This window comes from Salvelinus alpinus, chromosome 20, assembly GCF_045679555.1.
Source record: "Salvelinus alpinus chromosome 20, SLU_Salpinus.1, whole genome shotgun sequence".
NCBI lineage: Eukaryota > Metazoa > Chordata > Actinopteri > Salmoniformes > Salmonidae > Salvelinus > Salvelinus alpinus.
In genome coordinates, this window is record NC_092105.1 from 36908251 (window position 1) to 36928158 (window position 19908).

The 19908-nt window shown below is 42.0% G+C and overlaps 4 protein-coding genes across 10 annotated transcripts; 2 read left to right on the forward strand and 2 right to left on the reverse strand.

Moving 5' to 3' along the window:
* Positions 1 to 106: 106 nt before the first annotated feature.
* Positions 107 to 6154, reverse strand: LOC139546782 (coiled-coil domain-containing protein 80-like). 2 transcript variants are annotated; one of them, XM_071355560.1, is made up of 3 exons: positions 5988 to 6154; positions 3506 to 4168; positions 107 to 2537 (listed from the first exon to the last, which is right to left on the reverse strand). In XM_071355560.1, coding segments are annotated over exons 1-3 (711 nt in total). In that variant the 5' UTR covers positions 6034 to 6154; the 3' UTR covers positions 107 to 2535. The 2 variants fall into 2 exon arrangements, with proteins under 2 accessions (XP_071211661.1, XP_071211660.1); XM_071355559.1 differs by lacking the exon at positions 107 to 2537 and having other exon boundaries at positions 3174 to 4168.
* LOC139546779 (ADP-ribosylhydrolase ARH1-like) lies at positions 3014 to 9799 on the forward strand. Of its 5 annotated transcripts, XM_071355555.1 has the most exons (5): positions 3570 to 3692; positions 4656 to 4749; positions 6558 to 6907; positions 7854 to 8217; positions 8720 to 9799. In XM_071355555.1, exons 3-5 carry the CDS (start codon positions 6583 to 6585, stop codon positions 9132 to 9134), a joined length of 1104 nt encoding a protein of 367 aa, XP_071211656.1. In that variant the 5' UTR covers positions 3570 to 3692; positions 4656 to 4749; positions 6558 to 6582; the 3' UTR covers positions 9135 to 9799. The 5 variants fall into 5 exon arrangements, with proteins under 5 accessions (XP_071211657.1, XP_071211656.1, XP_071211655.1 ...); XM_071355556.1 differs by lacking the exons at positions 3570 to 3692; positions 4656 to 4749 and adding an exon at positions 3014 to 3174; XM_071355554.1 differs by lacking the exon at positions 4656 to 4749.
* A 143-nt stretch (positions 9800 to 9942) lies between these two features.
* Positions 9943 to 15888, reverse strand: LOC139546784 (coiled-coil domain-containing protein 80-like). 2 transcript variants are annotated; one of them, XM_071355564.1, is made up of 3 exons: positions 15824 to 15888; positions 13342 to 14004; positions 9943 to 12373 (listed from the first exon to the last, which is right to left on the reverse strand). In XM_071355564.1, coding segments are annotated over exons 1-3 (711 nt in total). In that variant the 5' UTR covers positions 15870 to 15888; the 3' UTR covers positions 9943 to 12371. The 2 variants fall into 2 exon arrangements, with proteins under 2 accessions (XP_071211665.1, XP_071211664.1); XM_071355563.1 differs by lacking the exon at positions 9943 to 12373 and having other exon boundaries at positions 13010 to 14004.
* A 539-nt stretch (positions 15889 to 16427) lies between these two features.
* On the forward strand, positions 16428 to 19644 carry LOC139546781 (ADP-ribosylhydrolase ARH1-like). Its single transcript, XM_071355557.1, has 3 exons — positions 16428 to 16752; positions 17699 to 18062; positions 18565 to 19644. The coding sequence occupies exons 1-3, from the start codon at positions 16428 to 16430 to the stop codon at positions 18977 to 18979; spliced, it is 1104 nt and encodes a 367-aa protein (XP_071211658.1). The 3' UTR covers positions 18980 to 19644.
* Positions 19645 to 19908: the final 264 nt, after the last annotated feature.

The following is a 19908-nucleotide window of genomic DNA, read 5'->3' on the forward strand; positions in this document are numbered from 1 at the left end:
CAACTAGATTGTTCTAGCAGTTCTCACATAGGAACTTCATTGGGTGGAAGGATGTTTAATTGGCCATTTTAGGCACTTTTTAGACCTTGTGAACTATACATGACACAGACACATCTTGGTGTCATTATACTCCATATAGTGTTCCCTCAAATATGGAGTACGGTATGTCTAGATTCTGAAATACAAATGTTCACATTCATTTATTCAACATAAAAAATATGAGTATCTCAACTACCCTTTTTGATTTTGCTTATTTTTAGACCTATTGTTTGTAATGTAACATTTCCAGAGTGGGCTCTCTGGTACTTTTAATGAAATTACCCATTTTATACATTTACATTATAGGTCATTAACCAATTACAGCCCCCCCTTTAGGATTTCACATTCAGCAAGTCACCAGCAGAGGGAGTTCTCTTTGAATCCATTTTCCCATTCACTGTTGGTGCTGATCGTAAAATTGACCACACCTTCAATTAGCATAGAGCCCACTCTGGAAAGGTGATGTACTTGTTGAGTGTATTGTTCCAAACAATATGGTCTTAAAATGAACGGTAACACTTTACTTGACACCTAGTATAATCATAACATGACACTGTCATGACCCATATATTTACAGCTGTTGTGACATATATTGCATTATTTTATAGCTGGTTGTGACACCTACATAAGTGTCAAACCCACATTGATTTAAATGTGTTATTTCCCTGTCAAGAAGTTTCCTTTCGTTTGAAAGTTTGTTTCTTAAATCCTTTGTTGTACTCATTACATTTTTTTCTATTAAAAAAAAAAATCACATTTGAAATTACTTGTATAAAAGACACTTTGATACTGTCAAGAAGCAGTATGACCATCCTGTGTCACTTTACGTGGACTAAGAAAACAAAATGCCAGTCTCAACGTCAAGTCCTCAACTGGCAGGTTCATTAAATAGTACCAGCAAAACACCAGTCTCAACGTCAACAGTGACGAGGCGACTCCACCATGTTCACTGGTCTGACAAAATACAGGTGGAAAAAAACGAATTAGGAAGAGAATGTGTTTTTACTTTCATCTTGTCTTAGATCTGCAAAGGTATAGGGAAGAAATAAGCAGATTAAGTCTAAATGAGATATTAATAAACAACTGACGATGAAAACATAATTTAATAAGTATTCAACTACAGGAAAGAACATGACAGGTATGTGTTGTAAAAATGTTTAAAAAAAAATAGAACTATTGAAAGAGGTGTATGTGCGTGTAAAAAAAAAAAAATATTATGAATGTGTAGCCTGTAAGAGAACAACAAGAGCAAGTATTTTTGGCACAACCGCAGACCGATACAGGGACTACTCATAAAGCCTAGACGTAGTAGGGGAACTTCAGACATGGCCATAAAGAGAGAGAGGGCAGGGCACTGGAGATCTGCGGTACAGAGAGGAGTGGAGAAGAGGTGTGTGTGTGTCTCTGGGAAAAATAAAATAGTGTGTAGCCATAACACAGCTAAACAAACAAATGGCCGCTGGACGTCATGGACCAGTTAATGGAACATAACTTCAAACAGTTTCAACACCCTGGTTTCAAGTGGTTTTAAATGAAAGAAATATATTCACCTTTAGTCTCGTAAGAGACCAACAAGAGCATCTGTGAATTCTCCGGTGTATGAGTTTCAATTCAGAAATCTATGTAACACTAATAATGACTGCTATCCTAACACCTTGTCCAAACCGGCTGCGCGCGTGCGCTATCGTGCATAAATCTATTTTTCCCCCCCCCACACCAAACTCAATCACGACACGCAGGTTAAAATATCAAAACAAACTCTGAACAAATGACATTAATTTGGGGACAGGTCGAAAAGCATTAAACATGTATGGTAATTTAGCTAGTTAGCTTGCCATTGCTAGCTAACGTTAATTTGTCGTATTTAGCTAGCTTGCTGTTGCTAGCTAATTTGTCCTGGGATATAAACATTGAGTTGTTATTTTACCTGAAATGCACAAGGATCTCTACTCCGACAATTAATCCACACATAAAACGGCCAACCCGAATCGTTTCTTGTCATCTCTCCTCCTTCCAGGCCTTTTCATCGTTTAAATTATATGGTGATCGCATCTAAACTTTCATTGTATTACCACGACTACTGGCAAAACAGTTCGTCTTTCTATCACCCACGTGGGTATAACCAATGAGGAGATGGCACGTGGGTACCTGCTTCTATAAACCAATGAGGAGATGGGAGAGGCAGGACTTGCAGCGCAATCTGCGTCAGAAATAGGAATTACTTCTATTTTAGCCCTTGGCGTCGCAGATGCTCGTTGGCGCGTGCGAGCAGTGTGGGTGCAATAATTGAATAACATGGATTTCTAAATTTATTTTGCGACGCACGCGACGTGTCTGGTCAGCATGTAAGACTTTATAAACAAATGACTTTATGAATTGACTGAATTTAAACGGAACTGACGTGTGTGAAAAGAAAAGTACAATGAGGGAGGTCAAAACAACACCCAGACAACTCCTCTCCTCTTCCTGTGAGCTGGTCGGCTAAATTGACTCCATTTCTGAAAGGGAAGAGAAACAACACATACAAGCTTAACATAATATGACACCATTAAAGGTGTTAGGATTTATGTTTATGCACTATAGGCTGTTAGCATATTGGTTGAAGAGGAATATTGTTTTGTTACACACACACACACAAACAATACAGAGGGGGGTGTGTGTAAGGACTGACCAACACAGGCCATAAAAGCTGTGGACAGTCTGGAGAGGGGAGGGGTGCATCTCTCTAGACCAACCAGGAGTTTAGAATACTGGACAATACCATATTAGGAACTGTTTCAGTGTAGAATCGACAGACACAAGACGGATCTAATCTACCCAGCAACCAGATGTGGACAAAAGGAACGCGCCAAGGGGCTTGGACAAATCCGAGGGGGGCAAAGTCTAAACCACGCCCAGCCTCTACTGTGATAGGCCAACAGACGCGTTGAAACTACGTCATCACGGTATAAGAGCAGCTGTTTACGTACTTCCTGCCAGTTCCCTGTTAACCCTGCGCGTTGATACAGCGAACCCGTATATATGAAAATTGCATTTGCCATTCATTGTTTGCGGTAATTAAACATAATTAAAGTTAGCAGACCTGGCTTTTTATTTATCCTGACACCGGATGTGTTACACACAGCGTTCACAAAGGTGAGATTTATGTTAACTAAATACTGCTTGTATAGTGTAGTTAGTGGCATAAATATAGGAACAGTGTGGTAAAGTTGGTAATACTTGCTGTTTACTCATGTCATTTGTGTTTCAGATCAAAAGATTAATGTGACAGGCAAATATTTAGACAGCAAACTGTTGTTTGAGTATATTTTCTAACCCAGAAACAACAGCTATGCATGTGCATCATTAATACTTTGATCTGAAATACCAATTAACCTACATGACTATACTGTAAAAAATGACCTACTTTACTTCACTGTCACAACACTTATAACACTACCTGTGTAGTGGATTTAAAAAAACGTACATTTGAATTCGGCTTCGAAAAGCAGCCGATACATTTTAACCTTGACGGCTGCTTTTCTTTGCTGAGGCAGCCTCTTCAGTGTTGGCACCAGGCTCATGGCAAAGAAGGTCTCCTCATCCTCCTTCCTGTGAGCATCAGGTTGGGCTGCATCCCTCTCGACGGCTTGGAGGAGCCTCTGCTGAAATGAGTTGAGTGGATCTGGGGGCTGGTACCGCCGATGACGCCTGGTGTGACGTTGTTCCTCTTCGTTTCTCTCTCTGTTTCTCTCCACGGCCACATCCTGTTCAACGAGGTCCTCAGTGGACACTTCCGTGAGGTTCATAATAATCTCAGGTGGTCCTAGATCCAGAGGTGCTTCCTCCATTTCATCATCTTCCATGGCTGCACCGGTGGTGGTCATACTCGTAGATGATGTAGACGTTGTAGAGGGTCTCGCTGCACCGGTGGTGGTCATACTCGTAGATGATGTAGACATTGTAGAGGGTCTCGCTGCACCGGTGGTGGTCATACTCGTAGATGATGTAGACGTTGTAGAGGGTCTCGCTGCACCGGTGGAGGCGATGGTAGCACTTGTAGATGACGTTGAGGGTCTTGATGCACCGGTGGCGACCACTTGTGGATGACGTAGTAGAGGGTCTGCCTGTAAAATTGCCACTCGTTGCCCTAGGCACAATAAATGGATCCAGAAAATAAAATGTGGCAGAAGCGCCAAGGCTGCTGGCCTCTTCTCTTTCTCTGCCCTTCTCTCTCTCTCTAATACCTGTCCCTGAGTCCTCTCCACTTCCTCCTACAGTCTTCTTCTACATAGACATGAACATGATAAGCCAAACCATTACCTAGCATAACTATAGCTATCATGGACAGGTCACCTACTGTACACACACACACGATTATCTGACCAAATTATCAGTAGTGTCTACCATTGCTATTAATCTAGCATACACACTCACTCTTTCAAACATGATTGTTTGGTAAAGTTCTGGGGTAGTAACTAGCATAATTTATTTGACTTTCTTTCACACACACACACCTCATTGGCTAGGTTAACTAGCCACATCTAGCACAAGCTCACTACTAAACTGACCTGGCAATCCTACTATTGTGGACACTTGTCAACGAGCAGCATTTTTTTGTGTTTATGTCCCTGTAGCTGTCAGCAGTTGTGTCAAAAAGACACGGTTTTGAGGATACTGCGAAAATGATTCTCTCCTCCGTGTCCAACCGCATGCGACCATCTTCAAAAGGTACCTGCACAAGTATAGTTGCCTAGCTGCGCAAAATGTTATGCATCAGTGATGCATACACACCTCAGTGATGCATAACACAGTCGGTGTGTTCGAAGCGTTACTCCATTCCGTACAAATGGCGCAACGGCGACATTCAAACGAGGCTGCAAAGAAAACTAATGGGACTGTAACGACTTGATATATATATATATTTTTTTTTTTACAACAACTCAATACAGGAAGTACATGTGGGAACACAAGTGTGTGTGTATATATAAATAATATACCAAGGACAATTGGGCTAGGGGGTACAATATCACATTACACAACGACCTTATACGAGATACATAATGTAACGACCCTGGGTTTATATGCGCGGTTTTCGACACTGCCGCTTGAGCATGCTTTTGCGGCACAGTCGATAGCGCGCTGGACTTCGGGCTAGAACCCTCGACCTGCTCCCTCCCTGTTTCATTACATTGGTGTCACAAGTGACCGGACCTTGCATCCACGACAGTGCGTGTGCTTGGCCGGTGAGCGCGTTCCTGTAAGACGTAGAGTCGCCAGTGTTGCCAACTTAACCATTTTGTCGCTATATTTAGCGAGTATTCAGACCCCTCTAGCGACAATTTTTCAAAAAAGCAACTAGCGACAAATCTAGCGACTTTCTAGTGTTATTGGAGACTTTGAGACTGACGTGAAAGCACGTATCGTTCTTACTCTTAACGAGCAGCGAATGCTGCCGTGGGCCCCACCGCGTCCCAAAGCACAAGCGGCCCAGTCCTCGCGCTGCAGTCAGAGCAGGAGATGTTCACCCACCCGCGTCCAGACTGCAAATTAATCGCGCATGCGGAAAGCCGCAGCTGGCTGATCCCGCCCTGGCTTACATTACTATTATTTTTACACCTGAATTAGGGCCAGACTAGTTACCATAATTTTCTCACATTGCCATTGACAGTTTTTCTATTGTCTCTTTTTGGTCCATTTAGATTGTATACCAAAAAAAAAAAATGTTAATGTTTTACTGTGACTTGTTGTAGGCTCATAAGTGGACCATAAGGTTAAAAGTCAAACCAAATTAACAAAAATAAAATAAAAAACGAAGTAACTCCGCCAGTGTCAATTTGGGGTCACTTTTGGCGGTCCCAAGCCCGGATAAAGGAGGAGGGTTGGAATTGTGACATAAAAAAAACCAAGAATCGACAGAAGAAAGTTCATTTGTCGTTCTAAACATATTTAGGGTGTTTTTTACTCACTTTTTGTCTCTCCCACGACGTTATTCCTCTCTCCTAAAGCGTCCATCACAATTACAATCACATGGCCAAATATGCAAATTAGGTGATGTCATTTAGCGACTTTTAGGACAGCCAATAGCTACTTTCCTTACTGAGGAGTTGGCAACACTGCCCAGGAAGTGTTTGTCATTTTTTTTTTTTTAGGAAGTGCTTTTCATGGCTCGTCGTGGTTGAATTGTTTCCTTGTAAGGAGCTGAGCGGGATTGGATTCTACACAATCGAAACATAACAATCGCATGAAGGGGACCGACACTCAAGGTCTGCCTATATAAGTCTTTACGATCAACCCTCAGCACAAGGTATCAATTTACTGCACTAGCTCGTCTTGGGGACATTCGATAATTCTACACAATACATTCATATCTCTACATTCTGTGATGTTTGTCTTTTATCATTGATGGTTCAGTTACTCTCATTATGGTTGACAGCCTCATATCTCGTTTCAACAGCTTTTTTCTGTATTTTATATTAATTGACATTCAATGTCACATATTAGTCAATTAGTCAATGATCCAATGGAATCTCTTACAGAAGTAATTGAACACCAGATCTCACCATGTCAGACACGGTCCCCCTGGAACAGAGGTACAAGGCCAGCATGGTCCTGAGTGGAGCAGGAGATGCCCTGGGCTACAACCATGGTCACTGGGAATTTGAAAATGATGGAGTGTTCATACATGAGGAAGTTCAGAAGAGAGGAGGTCTAGAGAAGCTGGATGCCAAAGACTTCCCTGTTAGTGATGACACCGTCATGCACCTGGCTACAGCTGAGGCTCTGGTCAAGGTAGGGAAGGGGAAAGGGGCGTCCCTCCCTGTGCTGTATCGAGCCCTGGTGGAGAAGTACATTGTAAGCATGACAGACATGGATGAAAGAGGAGCAGGTATGTAACAGTTTATATTCCTTTATGAGGTGTGTCATGTTGTGTTAACATGAGTGGCAAATGGCAATATTTCTGCACAGTTGGACACGGTACACTTAACTTAGATGTAAATATAGGGGACCTACGTGGTTCTGGTACCGGTTCTGTGGACACCTTAGATCTGGCTTGCATTGAGTAATAGCCCTGGTTCCCACATACATAGTAGTATTTTTTCTGAGCCTATCTGTCGTATGATGTGAAATCTGAAACCACTTTAAGCTGGGATGTCTTAGTAGTATGCTAATATACATAGTAGTATATTAGCATGAGATGAAAGGTCCGTTCCTAATGAGTTCTGGAAGCCAATCTAGAGCAGATGTTTTGATCAAGAGAGACCTTTAGAAAATCTGCACATTTTCTCTAACACTAAACATACAAATATTTTAGCATTTACATTTGTTGTCATTTAGCGGACACTCTTATCCAGAGCAACTTACAGTAGAGTGCAGACATTTTCATATTTTGTTACTTTTTCATACTGGTCCCCTGTGGGAAACGAACCCACGCATTGCAAGCACCATGCTCTACCAACTGAACCACATGTATTTTACAGTTATAATGAAGGTGAAATCTTATAGTCATTTTCTAATTTGATTTGAAGTCCTATTCATACCGTTTTGTTGAATAGGAAATACATCATATAAATATTTCATACTTGCATGTTTTTTATCATATTTGTACTGTGCAGTTGAGCGTATGTCCTCAAACGTGACCTCAGCAATTTATATTTTTTTTTACCAAAGATGTGAGATTTTAACATTTTTTGGAGTATGCAACATTACTAGTTATTGATTATGGCCCTATCATCAAAAATAATAACTTTGGGGGATTTTGAAGATTACATTTAGTTACATTTAAACCCACATGTTGATATTCAATAATTATACTCCCTCTGTCTCCACTGTAGGCCTCACCTGCATGAGCAGCGTTGCAAAGCACAGACAGAGAACTGACGAGGACATTAAGATTCCCTTCGACAAGAGGGGCGGAGGGTGTGGGGCAGCCATGAGGGCCATGTGTATCGGCCTGCGGTTCCCCGACCCTGAGCAGGAGCACCTGCTGATAGCAGTAAGTGTGGAGAGTGGGCGTCTGACCCACCACCACCCCACAGGCTACCTGGGAGCCCTGGCTGCAGCCCTGTTCACGGCCTACGCAGTGAGGGGCACCCTGCCCGTGGAGGCCTGGGGACACAGACTCCTGGAGGTCCTGGACAAAGCCAAGGAGTACGTCAGGCATTCGGGCAATAGTGTGGAGCTGAACATGGAGCACTGGTGAGGCCTTTGTTGTGGTTGGCTGCAGAGGAGGCTGGTGGGCAGAGTGGAACGGTGGGCGGACTGGAACGGTGTCAAACACATGGTTTCCATGTCTTTGATATGTTTGATACCACTCCATTCCAACCATTACAATAAGCCAGTCCTCCTATATCTCTGCCCAACAGCCTCCTCTGTTTGACTGTATGCAGGTCACACTTCACACAATGTTCTTGCCCTGCAGGAAATGCAGATGAGCTTCGTGGTTTATGTAAATTCACAGAATTGCACTAACACCCAGTTATATTAAAAGTATTCCACTTTTTATGTAGCGTCATTTGACCAGCTAATAGCCTAATCACCGATCACGCAACATTATTGGCTAAATGATAAATTCCTGTTGCTGCAGAATTATTTTGCTGCGACAATACAGGCCAAATTAAATTCCTACATCTTTGCCTGGGTTTACAAAGTAGAATGATGTGTAAGTTTCATCTGCTTCAGACTAATCTTATTTTTCCAGGGACTACTTTGGAATTCAGTGGAAATCCTATTTAGAAAAGAGAGGCATTCTGGATGGAAAGAGCAAACCTCAGTTTCCAGAGTCCTACGGAGTGAAGGAGAGGGAGAGTTTCTATAGGGCGGTGAGCTTCAAGGGTTGTGGTGGCGCCAGTGGGCATGATGCTCCCATGATAGCTTACGATGCCCTCCTGAAAGCAGGCGACTCCTGGGTTGAGCTGGCCAATCATGGCTTCTTCCATGGTGGGGACAGCGACTCCACGGCCGTGATCGCTGCTGCCTGGTGGGGCGCACTGTTCGGCTTCAGAGGGGTGCCAGAGATCAACTACCAGAGGCTTGAGTACCGTGACAGGCTATCCAAACTAGGGCAACGACTATACGAGCTCAGGGGAAAACCTCTTGGAACTGAGAAAGAGTGATGTAAATTAATCCAATAGATGGTTAAAGGTGAAATTCATTACATATCCTGCAGATGATCAGTCATTTCTCCTTTTTTGACACTAATTTTGCATCCTTTGGTTTTTTATTACATATTTTTTTAAGAATATGACTGGATCTGGAAAGATTTATAGAGGATCTCAAACTGCAGTCTACCTACTGACTAGGAGATGGAGCCAGAATGTTCTGTATAATAACAAACTTTTTATTTATTTCCAGCCTATAATCAAGTCTTCACTAACATACATTGATGCTGCAGTTGTTGTGCTATTATTGTACCATTTTAGCTATGGCAGAGTGTAAAAAATGATTGTTTTACTTCTGATTAGACTGATGTTAAAGGAAGACTAAATGAAGTTTACAGTGGTGACCAGAGTGGTGACCAAGTTTACAGTGGTGACCAGAGGGTGGCAGTGTAACTTAACAAATCACTCTTGAAACTCTCTTTCCTGTCTCGCTCTCTCAATTAATTCAATTTCAATTTAAGGTCTCTATTGGCATGGAAAACAAAAGCAAGTGAAATAGATAATTAACAAAAGTGAAATAATAACAAATTAACAGTAAACATTACAGATGTTCCAAAAGAATAAAGACATTGTAACGATGTACAAAAGGGAAAATAAATAAACATGGGTTGTATTTACAATGGTGTTTGTTTTTCACTGGTTGCCCTTCTCTTGTGGCAACTAGATTGTTCTAGCAGTTCTCACATAGGAACTTCATTGGGTGGAAGGATGTTTAATTGGCCATTTTAGGCACTTTTTAGACCTTGTGAACTATACATGACACAGACACATCTTGGTGTCATTATACTCCATATAGTGTTCCCTCAAATATGGAGTACGGTATGTCTAGATTCTGAAATACAAATGTTCACATTCATTTATTCAACATAAAAAATATGAGTATCTCAACTACCCTTTTTGATTTTGCTTATTTTTAGACCTATTGTTTGTAATGTAACATTTCCAGAGTGGGCTCTCTGGTACTTTTAATGAAATTACCCATTTTATACATTTACATTATAGGTCATTAACCAATTACAGCCCCCCCTTTAGGATTTCACATTCAGCAAGTCACCAGCAGAGGGAGTTCTCTTTGAATCCATTTTCCCATTCACTGTTGGTGCTGATCGTAAAATTGACCACACCTTCAATTAGCATAGAGCCCACTCTGGAAAGGTGATGTACTTGTTGAGTGTATTGTTCCAAACAATATGGTCTTAAAATGAACGGTAACACTTTACTTGACACCTAGTATAATCATAACATGACACTGTCATGACCCATATATTTACAGCTGTTGTGACATATATTGCATTATTTTATAGCTGGTTGTGACACCTACATAAGTGTCAAACCCACATTGATTTAAATGTGTTATTTCCCTGTCAAGAAGTTTCCTTTCGTTTGAAAGTTTGTTTCTTAAATCCTTTGTTGTACTCATTACATTTTTTTCTATTAAAAAAAAAAATCACATTTGAAATTACTTGTATAAAAGACACTTTGATACTGTCAAGAAGCAGTATGACCATCCTGTGTCACTTTACGTGGACTAAGAAAACAAAATGCCAGTCTCAACGTCAAGTCCTCAACTGGCAGGTTCATTAAATAGTACCAGCAAAACACCAGTCTCAACGTCAACAGTGACGAGGCGACTCCACCATGTTCACTGGTCTGACAAAATACAGGTGGAAAAAAACGAATTAGGAAGAGAATGTGTTTTTACTTTCATCTTGTCTTAGATCTGCAAAGGTATAGGGAAGAAATAAGCAGATTAAGTCTAAATGAGATATTAATAAACAACTGACGATGAAAACATAATTTAATAAGTATTCAACTACAGGAAAGAACATGACAGGTATGTGTTGTAAAAATGTTAAAAAAAAAATAGAACTATTGAAAGAGGTGTATGTGCGTGTAAAAAAAAAAAAATATTATGAATGTGTAGCCTGTAAGAGAACAACAAGAGCAAGTATTTTTGGCACAACCGCAGACCGATACAGGGACTACTCATAAAGCCTAGACGTAGTAGGGGAACTTCAGACATGGCCATAAAGAGAGAGAGGGCAGGGCACTGGAGATCTGCGGTACAGAGAGGAGTGGAGAAGAGGTGTGTGTGTGTCTCTGGGAAAAATAAAATAGTGTGTAGCCATAACACAGCTAAACAAACAAATGGCCGCTGGACGTCATGGACCAGTTAATGGAACATAACTTCAAACAGTTTCAACACCCTGGTTTCAAGTGGTTTTAAATGAAAGAAATATATTCACCTTTAGTCTCGTAAGAGACCAACAAGAGCATCTGTGAATTCTCCGGTGTATGAGTTTCAATTCAGAAATCTATGTAACACTAATAATGACTGCTATCCTAACACCTTGTCCAAACCGGCTGCGCGCGTGCGCTATCGTGCATAAATCTATTTTGCCCCCCCCCACACCAAACTCAATCACGACACGCAGGTTAAAATATCAAAACAAACTCTGAACAAATGACATTAATTTGGGGACAGGTCGAAAAGCATTAAACATGTATGGTAATTTAGCTAGTTAGCTTGCCATTGCTAGCTAACGTTAATTTGTCGTATTTAGCTAGCTTGCTGTTGCTAGCTAATTTGTCCTGGGATATAAACATTGAGTTGTTATTTTACCTGAAATGCACAAGGATCTCTACTCCGACAATTAATCCACACATAAAACGGCCAACCCGAATCGTTTCTTGTCATCTCTCCTCCTTCCAGGCCTTTTCATCGTTTAAATTATATGGTGATCGCATCTAAACTTTCATTGTATTACCACGACTACTGGCAAAACAGTTCGTCTTTCTATCACCCACGTGGGTATAACCAATGAGGAGATGGCACGTGGGTACCTGCTTCTATAAACCAATGAGGAGATGGGAGAGGCAGGACTTGCAGCGCAATCTGCGTCAGAAATAGGAATTACTTCTATTTTAGCCCTTGGCGTCGCAGATGCTCGTTGGCGCGTGCGAGCAGTGTGGGTGCAATAATTGAATAACATGGATTTCTAAATTTATTTTGCGACGCACGCGACGTGTCTGGTCAGCATGTAAGACTTTATAAACAAATGACTTTATGAATTGACTGAATTTAAACGGAACTGACGTGTGTGAAAAGAAAAGTACAATGAGGGAGGTCAAAACAACACCCAGACAACTCCTCTCCTCTTCCTGTGAGCTGGTCGGCTAAATTGACTCCATTTCTGAAAGGGAAGAGAAACAACACATACAAGCTTAACATAATATGACACCATTAAAGGTGTTAGGATTTATGTTTATGCACTATAGGCTGTTAGCATATTGGTTGAAGAGGAATATTGTTTTGTTACACACACACACACAAACAATACAGAGGGGGGTGTGTGTAAGGACTGACCAACACAGGCCATAAAAGCTGTGGACAGTCTGGAGAGGGGAGGGGTGCATCTCTCTAGACCAACCAGGAGTTTAGAATACTGGACAATACCATATTAGGAACTGTTTCAGTGTAGAATCGACAGACACAAGACGGATCTAATCTACCCAGCAACCAGATGTGGACAAAAGGAACGCGCCAAGGGGCTTGGACAAATCCGAGGGGGGCAAAGTCTAAACCACGCCCAGCCTCTACTGTGATAGGCCAACAGACGCGTTGAAACTACGTCATCACGGTATAAGAGCAGCTGTTTACGTACTTCCTGCCAGTTCCCTGTTAACCCTGCGCGTTGATACAGCGAACCCGTATATATGAAAATTGCATTTGCCATTCATTGTTTGCGGTAATTAAACATAATTAAAGTTAGCAGACCTGGCTTTTTATTTATCCTGACACCGGATGTGTTACACACAGCGTTCACAAAGGTGAGATTTATGTTAACTAAATACTGCTTGTATAGTGTAGTTAGTGGCATAAATATAGGAACAGTGTGGTAAAGTTGGTAATACTTGCTGTTTACTCATGTCATTTGTGTTTCAGATCAAAAGATTAATGTGACAGGCAAATATTTAGACAGCAAACTGTTGTTTGAGTATATTTTCTAACCCAGAAACAACAGCTATGCATGTGCATCATTAATACTTTGATCTGAAATACCAATTAACCTACATGACTATACTGTAAAAAATGACCTACTTTACTTCACTGTCACAACACTTATAACACTACCTGTGTAGTGGATTTAAAAAAACGTACATTTGAATTCGGCTTCGAAAAGCAGCCGATACATTTTAACCTTGACGGCTGCTTTTCTTTGCTGAGGCAGCCTCTTCAGTGTTGGCACCAGGCTCATGGCAAAGAAGGTCTCCTCATCCTCCTTCCTGTGAGCATCAGGTTGGGCTGCATCCCTCTCGACGGCTTGGAGGAGCCTCTGCTGAAATGAGTTGAGTGGATCTGGGGGCTGGTACCGCCGATGACGCCTGGTGTGACGTTGTTCCTCTTCGTTTCTCTCTCTGTTTCTCTCCACGGCCACATCCTGTTCAACGAGGTCCTCAGTGGACACTTCCGTGAGGTTCATAATAATCTCAGGTGGTCCTAGATCCAGAGGTGCTTCCTCCATTTCATCATCTTCCATGGCTGCACCGGTGGTGGTCATACTCGTAGATGATGTAGACGTTGTAGAGGGTCTCGCTGCACCGGTGGTGGTCATACTCGTAGATGATGTAGACATTGTAGAGGGTCTCGCTGCACCGGTGGTGGTCATACTCGTAGATGATGTAGACGTTGTAGAGGGTCTCGCTGCACCGGTGGAGGCGATGGTAGCACTTGTAGATGACGTTGAGGGTCTTGATGCACCGGTGGCGACCACTTGTGGATGACGTAGTAGAGGGTCTGCCTGTAAAATTGCCACTCGTTGCCCTAGGCACAATAAATGGATCCAGAAAATAAAATGTGGCAGAAGCGCCAAGGCTGCTGGCCTCTTCTCTTTCTCTGCCCTTCTCTCTCTCTCTAATACCTGTCCCTGAGTCCTCTCCACTTCCTCCTACAGTCTTCTTCTACATAGACATGAACATGATAAGCCAAACCATTACCTAGCATAACTATAGCTATCATGGACAGGTCACCTACTGTACACACACACACGATTATCTGACCAAATTATCAGTAGTGTCTACCATTGCTATTAATCTAGCATACACACTCACTCTTTCAAACATGATTGTTTGGTAAAGTTCTGGGGTAGTAACTAGCATAATTTATTTGACTTTCTTTCACACACACACACCTCATTGGCTAGGTTAACTAGCCACATCTAGCACAAGCTCACTACTAAACTGACCTGGCAATCCTACTATTGTGGACACTTGTCAACGAGCAGCATTTTTTTGTGTTTATGTCCCTGTAGCTGTCAGCAGTTGTGTCAAAAAGACACGGTTTTGAGGATACTGCGAAAATGATTCTCTCCTCCGTGTCCAACCGCATGCGACCATCTTCAAAAGGTACCTGCACAAGTATAGTTGCCTAGCTGCGCAAAATGTTATGCATCAGTGATGCATACACACCTCAGTGATGCATAACACAGTCGGTGTGTTCGAAGCGTTACTCCATTCCGTACAAATGGCGCAACGGCGACATTCAAACGAGGCTGCAAAGAAAACTAATGGGACTGTAACGACTTGATATATATATATATTTTTTTTTTTACAACAACTCAATACAGGAAGTACATGTGGGAACACAAGTGTGTGTGTATATATAAATAATATACCAAGGACAATTGGGCTAGGGGGTACAATATCACATTACACAACGACCTTATACGAGATACATAATGTAACGACCCTGGGTTTATATGCGCGGTTTTCGACACTGCCGCTTGAGCATGCTTTTGCGGCACAGTCGATAGCGCGCTGGACTTCGGGCTAGAACCCTCGACCTGCTCCCTCCCTGTTTCATTACATTGGTGTCACAAGTGACCGGACCTTGCATCCACGACAGTGCGTGTGCTTGGCCGGTGAGCGCGTTCCTGTAAGACGTAGAGTCGCCAGTGTTGCCAACTTAACCATTTTGTCGCTATATTTAGCGAGTATTCAGACCCCTCTAGCGACAATTTTTCAAAAAAGCAACTAGCGACAAATCTAGCGACTTTCTAGTGTTATTGGAGACTTTGAGACTGACGTGAAAGCACGTATCGTTCTTACTCTTAACGAGCAGCGAATGCTGCCGTGGGCCCCACCGCGTCCCAAAGCACAAGCGGCCCAGTCCTCGCGCTGCAGTCAGAGCAGGAGATGTTCACCCACCCGCGTCCAGACTGCAAATTAATCGCGCATGCGGAAAGCCGCAGCTGGCTGATCCCGCCCTGGCTTACATTACTATTATTTTTACACCTGAATTAGGGCCAGACTAGTTACCATAATTTTCTCACATTGCCATTGACAGTTTTTCTATTGTCTCTTTTTGGTCCATTTAGATTGTATACCAAAAAAAAAAAATGTTAATGTTTTACTGTGACTTGTTGTAGGCTCATAAGTGGACCATAAGGTTAAAAGTCAAACCAAATTAACAAAAATAAAATAAAAAACGAAGTAACTCCGCCAGTGTCAATTTGGGGTCACTTTTGGCGGTCCCAAGCCCGGATAAAGGAGGAGGGTTGGAATTGTGACATAAAAAAAACCAAGAATCGACAGAAGAAAGTTCATTTGTCGTTCTAAACATATTTAGGGTGTTTTTTACTCACTTTTTGTCTCTCCCACGACGTTATTCCTCTCTCCTAAAGCGTCCATCACAATTACAATCACATGGCCAAATATGCAAATTAGGTGATGTCATTTAGCGACTTTTAGGACAGCCAATAGCTACTTTCCTTACTGAGGAGTTGGCAACACTGCCCAGGAAGTGTTTGTCATTTTTTATTTTTTTATTTTTTTTGGAAGTGCTTTTCATGGCTCGTCGTGGTTGAATTGTTTCCTTGTAAGGAGCTGAGCGGGATTGGATTCTACACAATCGAAACATAACAATCGCATGAAGGGGACCGACACTCAAGGTCTGCCTATATAAGTCTTTACGATCAACCCTCAGCACAAGGTATCAATTTACTGCACTAGCTCGTCTTGGGGACATTCGATAATTCTACACAATACATTCATATCTCTACATTCTGTGATGTTTGTCTTTTATCATTGATGGTTCAGTTACTCTCATTATGGTTGACAGCCTCATATCTCGTTTCAACAGCTTTTTTCTGTATTTTATATTAATTGACATTCAATGTCACATATTAGTCAATTAGTCAATGATCCAATGGAATCTCTTACAGAAGTAATTGAACACCAGATCTCACCATGTCAGACACGGTCCCCCTGGAACAGAGGTACAAGGCCAGCATGGTCCTGAGTGGAGCAGGAGATGCCCTGGGCTACAACCATGGTCACTGGGAATTTGAAAATGATGGAGTGTTCATACATGAGGAAGTTCAGAAGAGAGGAGGTCTAGAGAAGCTGGATGCCAAAGACTTCCCTGTTAGTGATGACACCGTCATGCACCTGGCTACAGCTGAGGCTCTGGTCAAGGTAGGGAAGGGGAAAGGGGCGTCCCTCCCTGTGCTGTATCGAGCCCTGGTGGAGAAGTACATTGTAAGCATGACAGACATGGATGAAAGAGGAGCAGGTATGTAACAGTTTATATTCCTTTATGAGGTGTGTCATGTTGTGTTAACATGAGTGGCAAATGGCAATATTTCTGCACAGTTGGACACGGTACACTTAACTTAGATGTAAATATAGGGGACCTACGTGGTTCTGGTACCGGTTCTGTGGACACCTTAGATCTGGCTTGCATTGAGTAATAGCCCTGGTTCCCACATACATAGTAGTATTTTTTCTGAGCCTATCTGTCGTATGATGTGAAATCTGAAACCACTTTAAGCTGGGATGTCTTAGTAGTATGCTAATATACATAGTAGTATATTAGCATGAGATGAAAGGTCCGTTCCTAATGAGTTCTGGAAGCCAATCTAGAGCAGATGTTTTGATCAAGAGAGACCTTTAGAAAATCTGCACATTTTCTCTAACACTAAACATACAAATATTTTAGCATTTACATTTGTTGTCATTTAGCGGACACTCTTATCCAGAGCAACTTACAGTAGAGTGCAGACATTTTCATATTTTGTTACTTTTTCATACTGGTCCCCTGTGGGAAACGAACCCACGCATTGCAAGCACCATGCTCTACCAACTGAACCACATGTATTTTACAGTTATAATGAAGGTGAAATCTTATAGTCATTTTCTAATTTGATTTGAAGTCCTATTCATACAGTTTTGTTGAATAGGAAATACATCATATAAATATTTCATACTTGCATGTTTTTTATCATATTTGTACTGTGCAGTTGAGCGTATGTCCTCAAACGTGACCTCAGCAATTTATATTTTTTTTTACCAAAGATGTGAGATTTTAACATTTTTTGGAGTATGCAACATTACTAGTTATTGATTATGGCCCTATCATCAAAAATAATAACTTTGGGGGATTTTGAAGATTACATTTAGTTACATTTAAACCCACATGTTGATATTCAATAATTATACTCCCTCTGTCTCCACTGTAGGCCTCACCTGCATGAGCAGCGTTGCAAAGCACAGACAGAGAACTGACGAGGACATTAAGATTCCCTTCGACAAGAGGGGCGGAGGGTGTGGGGCAGCCATGAGGGCCATGTGTATCGGCCTGCGGTTCCCCGACCCTGAGCAGGAGCACCTGCTGATAGCAGTAAGTGTGGAGAGTGGGCGTCTGACCCACCACCACCCCACAGGCTACCTGGGAGCCCTGGCTGCAGCCCTGTTCACGGCCTACGCAGTGAGGGGCACCCTGCCCGTGGAGGCCTGGGGACACAGACTCCTGGAGGTCCTGGACAAAGCCAAGGAGTACGTCAGGCATTCGGGCAATAGTGTGGAGCTGAACATGGAGCACTGGTGAGGCCTTTGTTGTGGTTGGCTGCAGAGGAGGCTGGTGGGCAGAGTGGAACGGTGGGCGGACTGGAACGGTGTCAAACACATGGTTTCCATGTCTTTGATATGTTTGATACCACTCCATTCCAACCATTACAATAAGCCAGTCCTCCTATATCTCTGCCCAACAGCCTCCTCTGTTTGACTGTATGCAGGTCACACTTCACACAATGTTCTTGCCCTGCAGGAAATGCAGATGAGCTTCGTGGTTTATGTAAATTCACAGAATTGCACTAACACCCAGTTATATTAAAAGTATTCCACTTTTTATGTAGCGTCATTTGACCAGCTAATAGCCTAATCACCGATCACGCAACATTATTGGCTAAATGATAAATTCCTGTTGCTGCAGAATTATTTTGCTGCGACAATACAGGCCAAATTAAATTCCTACATCTTTGCCTGGGTTTACAAAGTAGAATGATGTGTAAGTTTCATCTGCTTCAGACTAATCTTATTTTTCCAGGGACTACTTTGGAATTCAGTGGAAATCCTATTTAGAAAAGAGAGGCATTCTGGATGGAAAGAGCAAACCTCAGTTTCCAGAGTCCTACGGAGTGAAGGAGAGGGAGAGTTTCTATAGGGCGGTGAGCTTCAAGGGTTGTGGTGGCGCCAGTGGGCATGATGCTCCCATGATAGCTTACGATGCCCTCCTGAAAGCAGGCGACTCCTGGGTTGAGCTGGCCAATCATGGCTTCTTCCATGGTGGGGACAGCGACTCCACGGCCGTGATCGCTGCTGCCTGGTGGGGCGCACTGTTCGGCTTCAGAGGGGTGCCAGAGATCAACTACCAGAGGCTTGAGTACCGTGACAGGCTATCCAAACTAGGGCAACGACTATACGAGCTCAGGGGAAAACCTCTTGGAACTGAGAAAGAGTGATGTAAATTAATCCAATAGATGGTTAAAGGTGAAATTCATTACATATCCTGCAGATGATCAGTCATTTCTCCTTTTTTGACACTAATTTTGCATCCTTTGGTTTTTTATTACATATTTTTTTAAGAATATGACTGGATCTGGAAAGATTTATAGAGGATCTCAAACTGCAGTCTACCTACTGACTAGGAGATGGAGCCAGAATGTTCTGTATAATAACAAACTTTTTATTTATTTCCAGCCTATAATCAAGTCTTCACTAACATACATTGATGCTGCAGTTGTTGTGCTATTATTGTACCATTTTAGCTATGGCAGAGTGTAAAAAATGATTGTTTTACTTCTGATTAGACTGATGTTAAAGGAAGACTAAATGAAGTTTACAGTGGTGACCAGAGTGGTGACCAAGTTTACAGTGGTGACCAGAGGGTGGCAGTGTAACTTAACAAATCACTCTTGAAACTCTCTTTCCTGTCTCGCTCTCTCAATTAATTCAATTTCAATTTAAGGTCTCTATTGGCATGGAAAACAAAAGCAAGTGAAATAGATAATTAACAAAAGTGAAATAATAACAAATTAACAGTAAACATTACAGATGTTCCAAAAGAATAAAGACATTGTAACGATGTACAAAAGGGAAAATAAATAAACATGGGTTGTATTTACAATGGTGTTTGTTTTTCACTGGTTGCCCTTCTCTTGTGGCAACTAGATTGTTCTAGCAGTTCTCACATAGGAACTTCATTGGGTGGAAGGATGTTTAATTGGCCATTTTAGGCACTTTTTAGACCTTGTGAACTATACATGACACAGACACATCTTGGTGTCATTATACTCCATATAGTGTTCCCTCAAATATGGAGTACGGTATGTCTAGATTCTGAAATACAAATGTTCACATTCATTTATTCAACATAAAAAATATGAGTATC

What these genes read in the sequence shown, in the direction of transcription:
- LOC139546784 (XM_071355563.1), bottom strand. Translation starts at nt 15,869, where the DNA reads ATGGACGCTTTAGGAGAGAGGAATAACGTCGTGGGAGAGACAAAAA. An exon ending in CGTCGTGGGAGAGACAAAAA is followed by an intron (nt 14,005 to 15,823) that starts GTGAGTAAAAAA and finishes TATTGTGCCTAG; the next exon opens with GGCAACGAGTGGCAATTTTA.
- LOC139546781 (XM_071355557.1), top strand. Translation starts at nt 16,428, where the DNA reads ATGTCAGACACGGTCCCCCTGGAACAGAGGTACAAGGCCAGCATGGTC. An exon ending in CATGGATGAAAGAGGAGCAG is followed by an intron (nt 16,753 to 17,698) that starts GTATGTAACAGT and finishes TCTCCACTGTAG; the next exon opens with GCCTCACCTGCATGAGCAGC. An exon ending in GAGCTGAACATGGAGCACTG is followed by an intron (nt 18,063 to 18,564) that starts GTGAGGCCTTTG and finishes TTATTTTTCCAG; the next exon opens with GGACTACTTTGGAATTCAGT.
- LOC139546779 (XM_071355556.1), top strand. Translation starts at nt 6,583, where the DNA reads ATGTCAGACACGGTCCCCCTGGAACAGAGGTACAAGGCCAGCATGGTC. An exon ending in CATGGATGAAAGAGGAGCAG is followed by an intron (nt 6,908 to 7,853) that starts GTATGTAACAGT and finishes TCTCCACTGTAG; the next exon opens with GCCTCACCTGCATGAGCAGC. An exon ending in GAGCTGAACATGGAGCACTG is followed by an intron (nt 8,218 to 8,719) that starts GTGAGGCCTTTG and finishes TTATTTTTCCAG; the next exon opens with GGACTACTTTGGAATTCAGT.
- LOC139546782 (XM_071355559.1), bottom strand. Translation starts at nt 6,033, where the DNA reads ATGGACGCTTTAGGAGAGAGGAATAACGTCGTGGGAGAGACAAAAA. An exon ending in CGTCGTGGGAGAGACAAAAA is followed by an intron (nt 4,169 to 5,987) that starts GTGAGTAAAAAA and finishes TATTGTGCCTAG; the next exon opens with GGCAACGAGTGGCAATTTTA.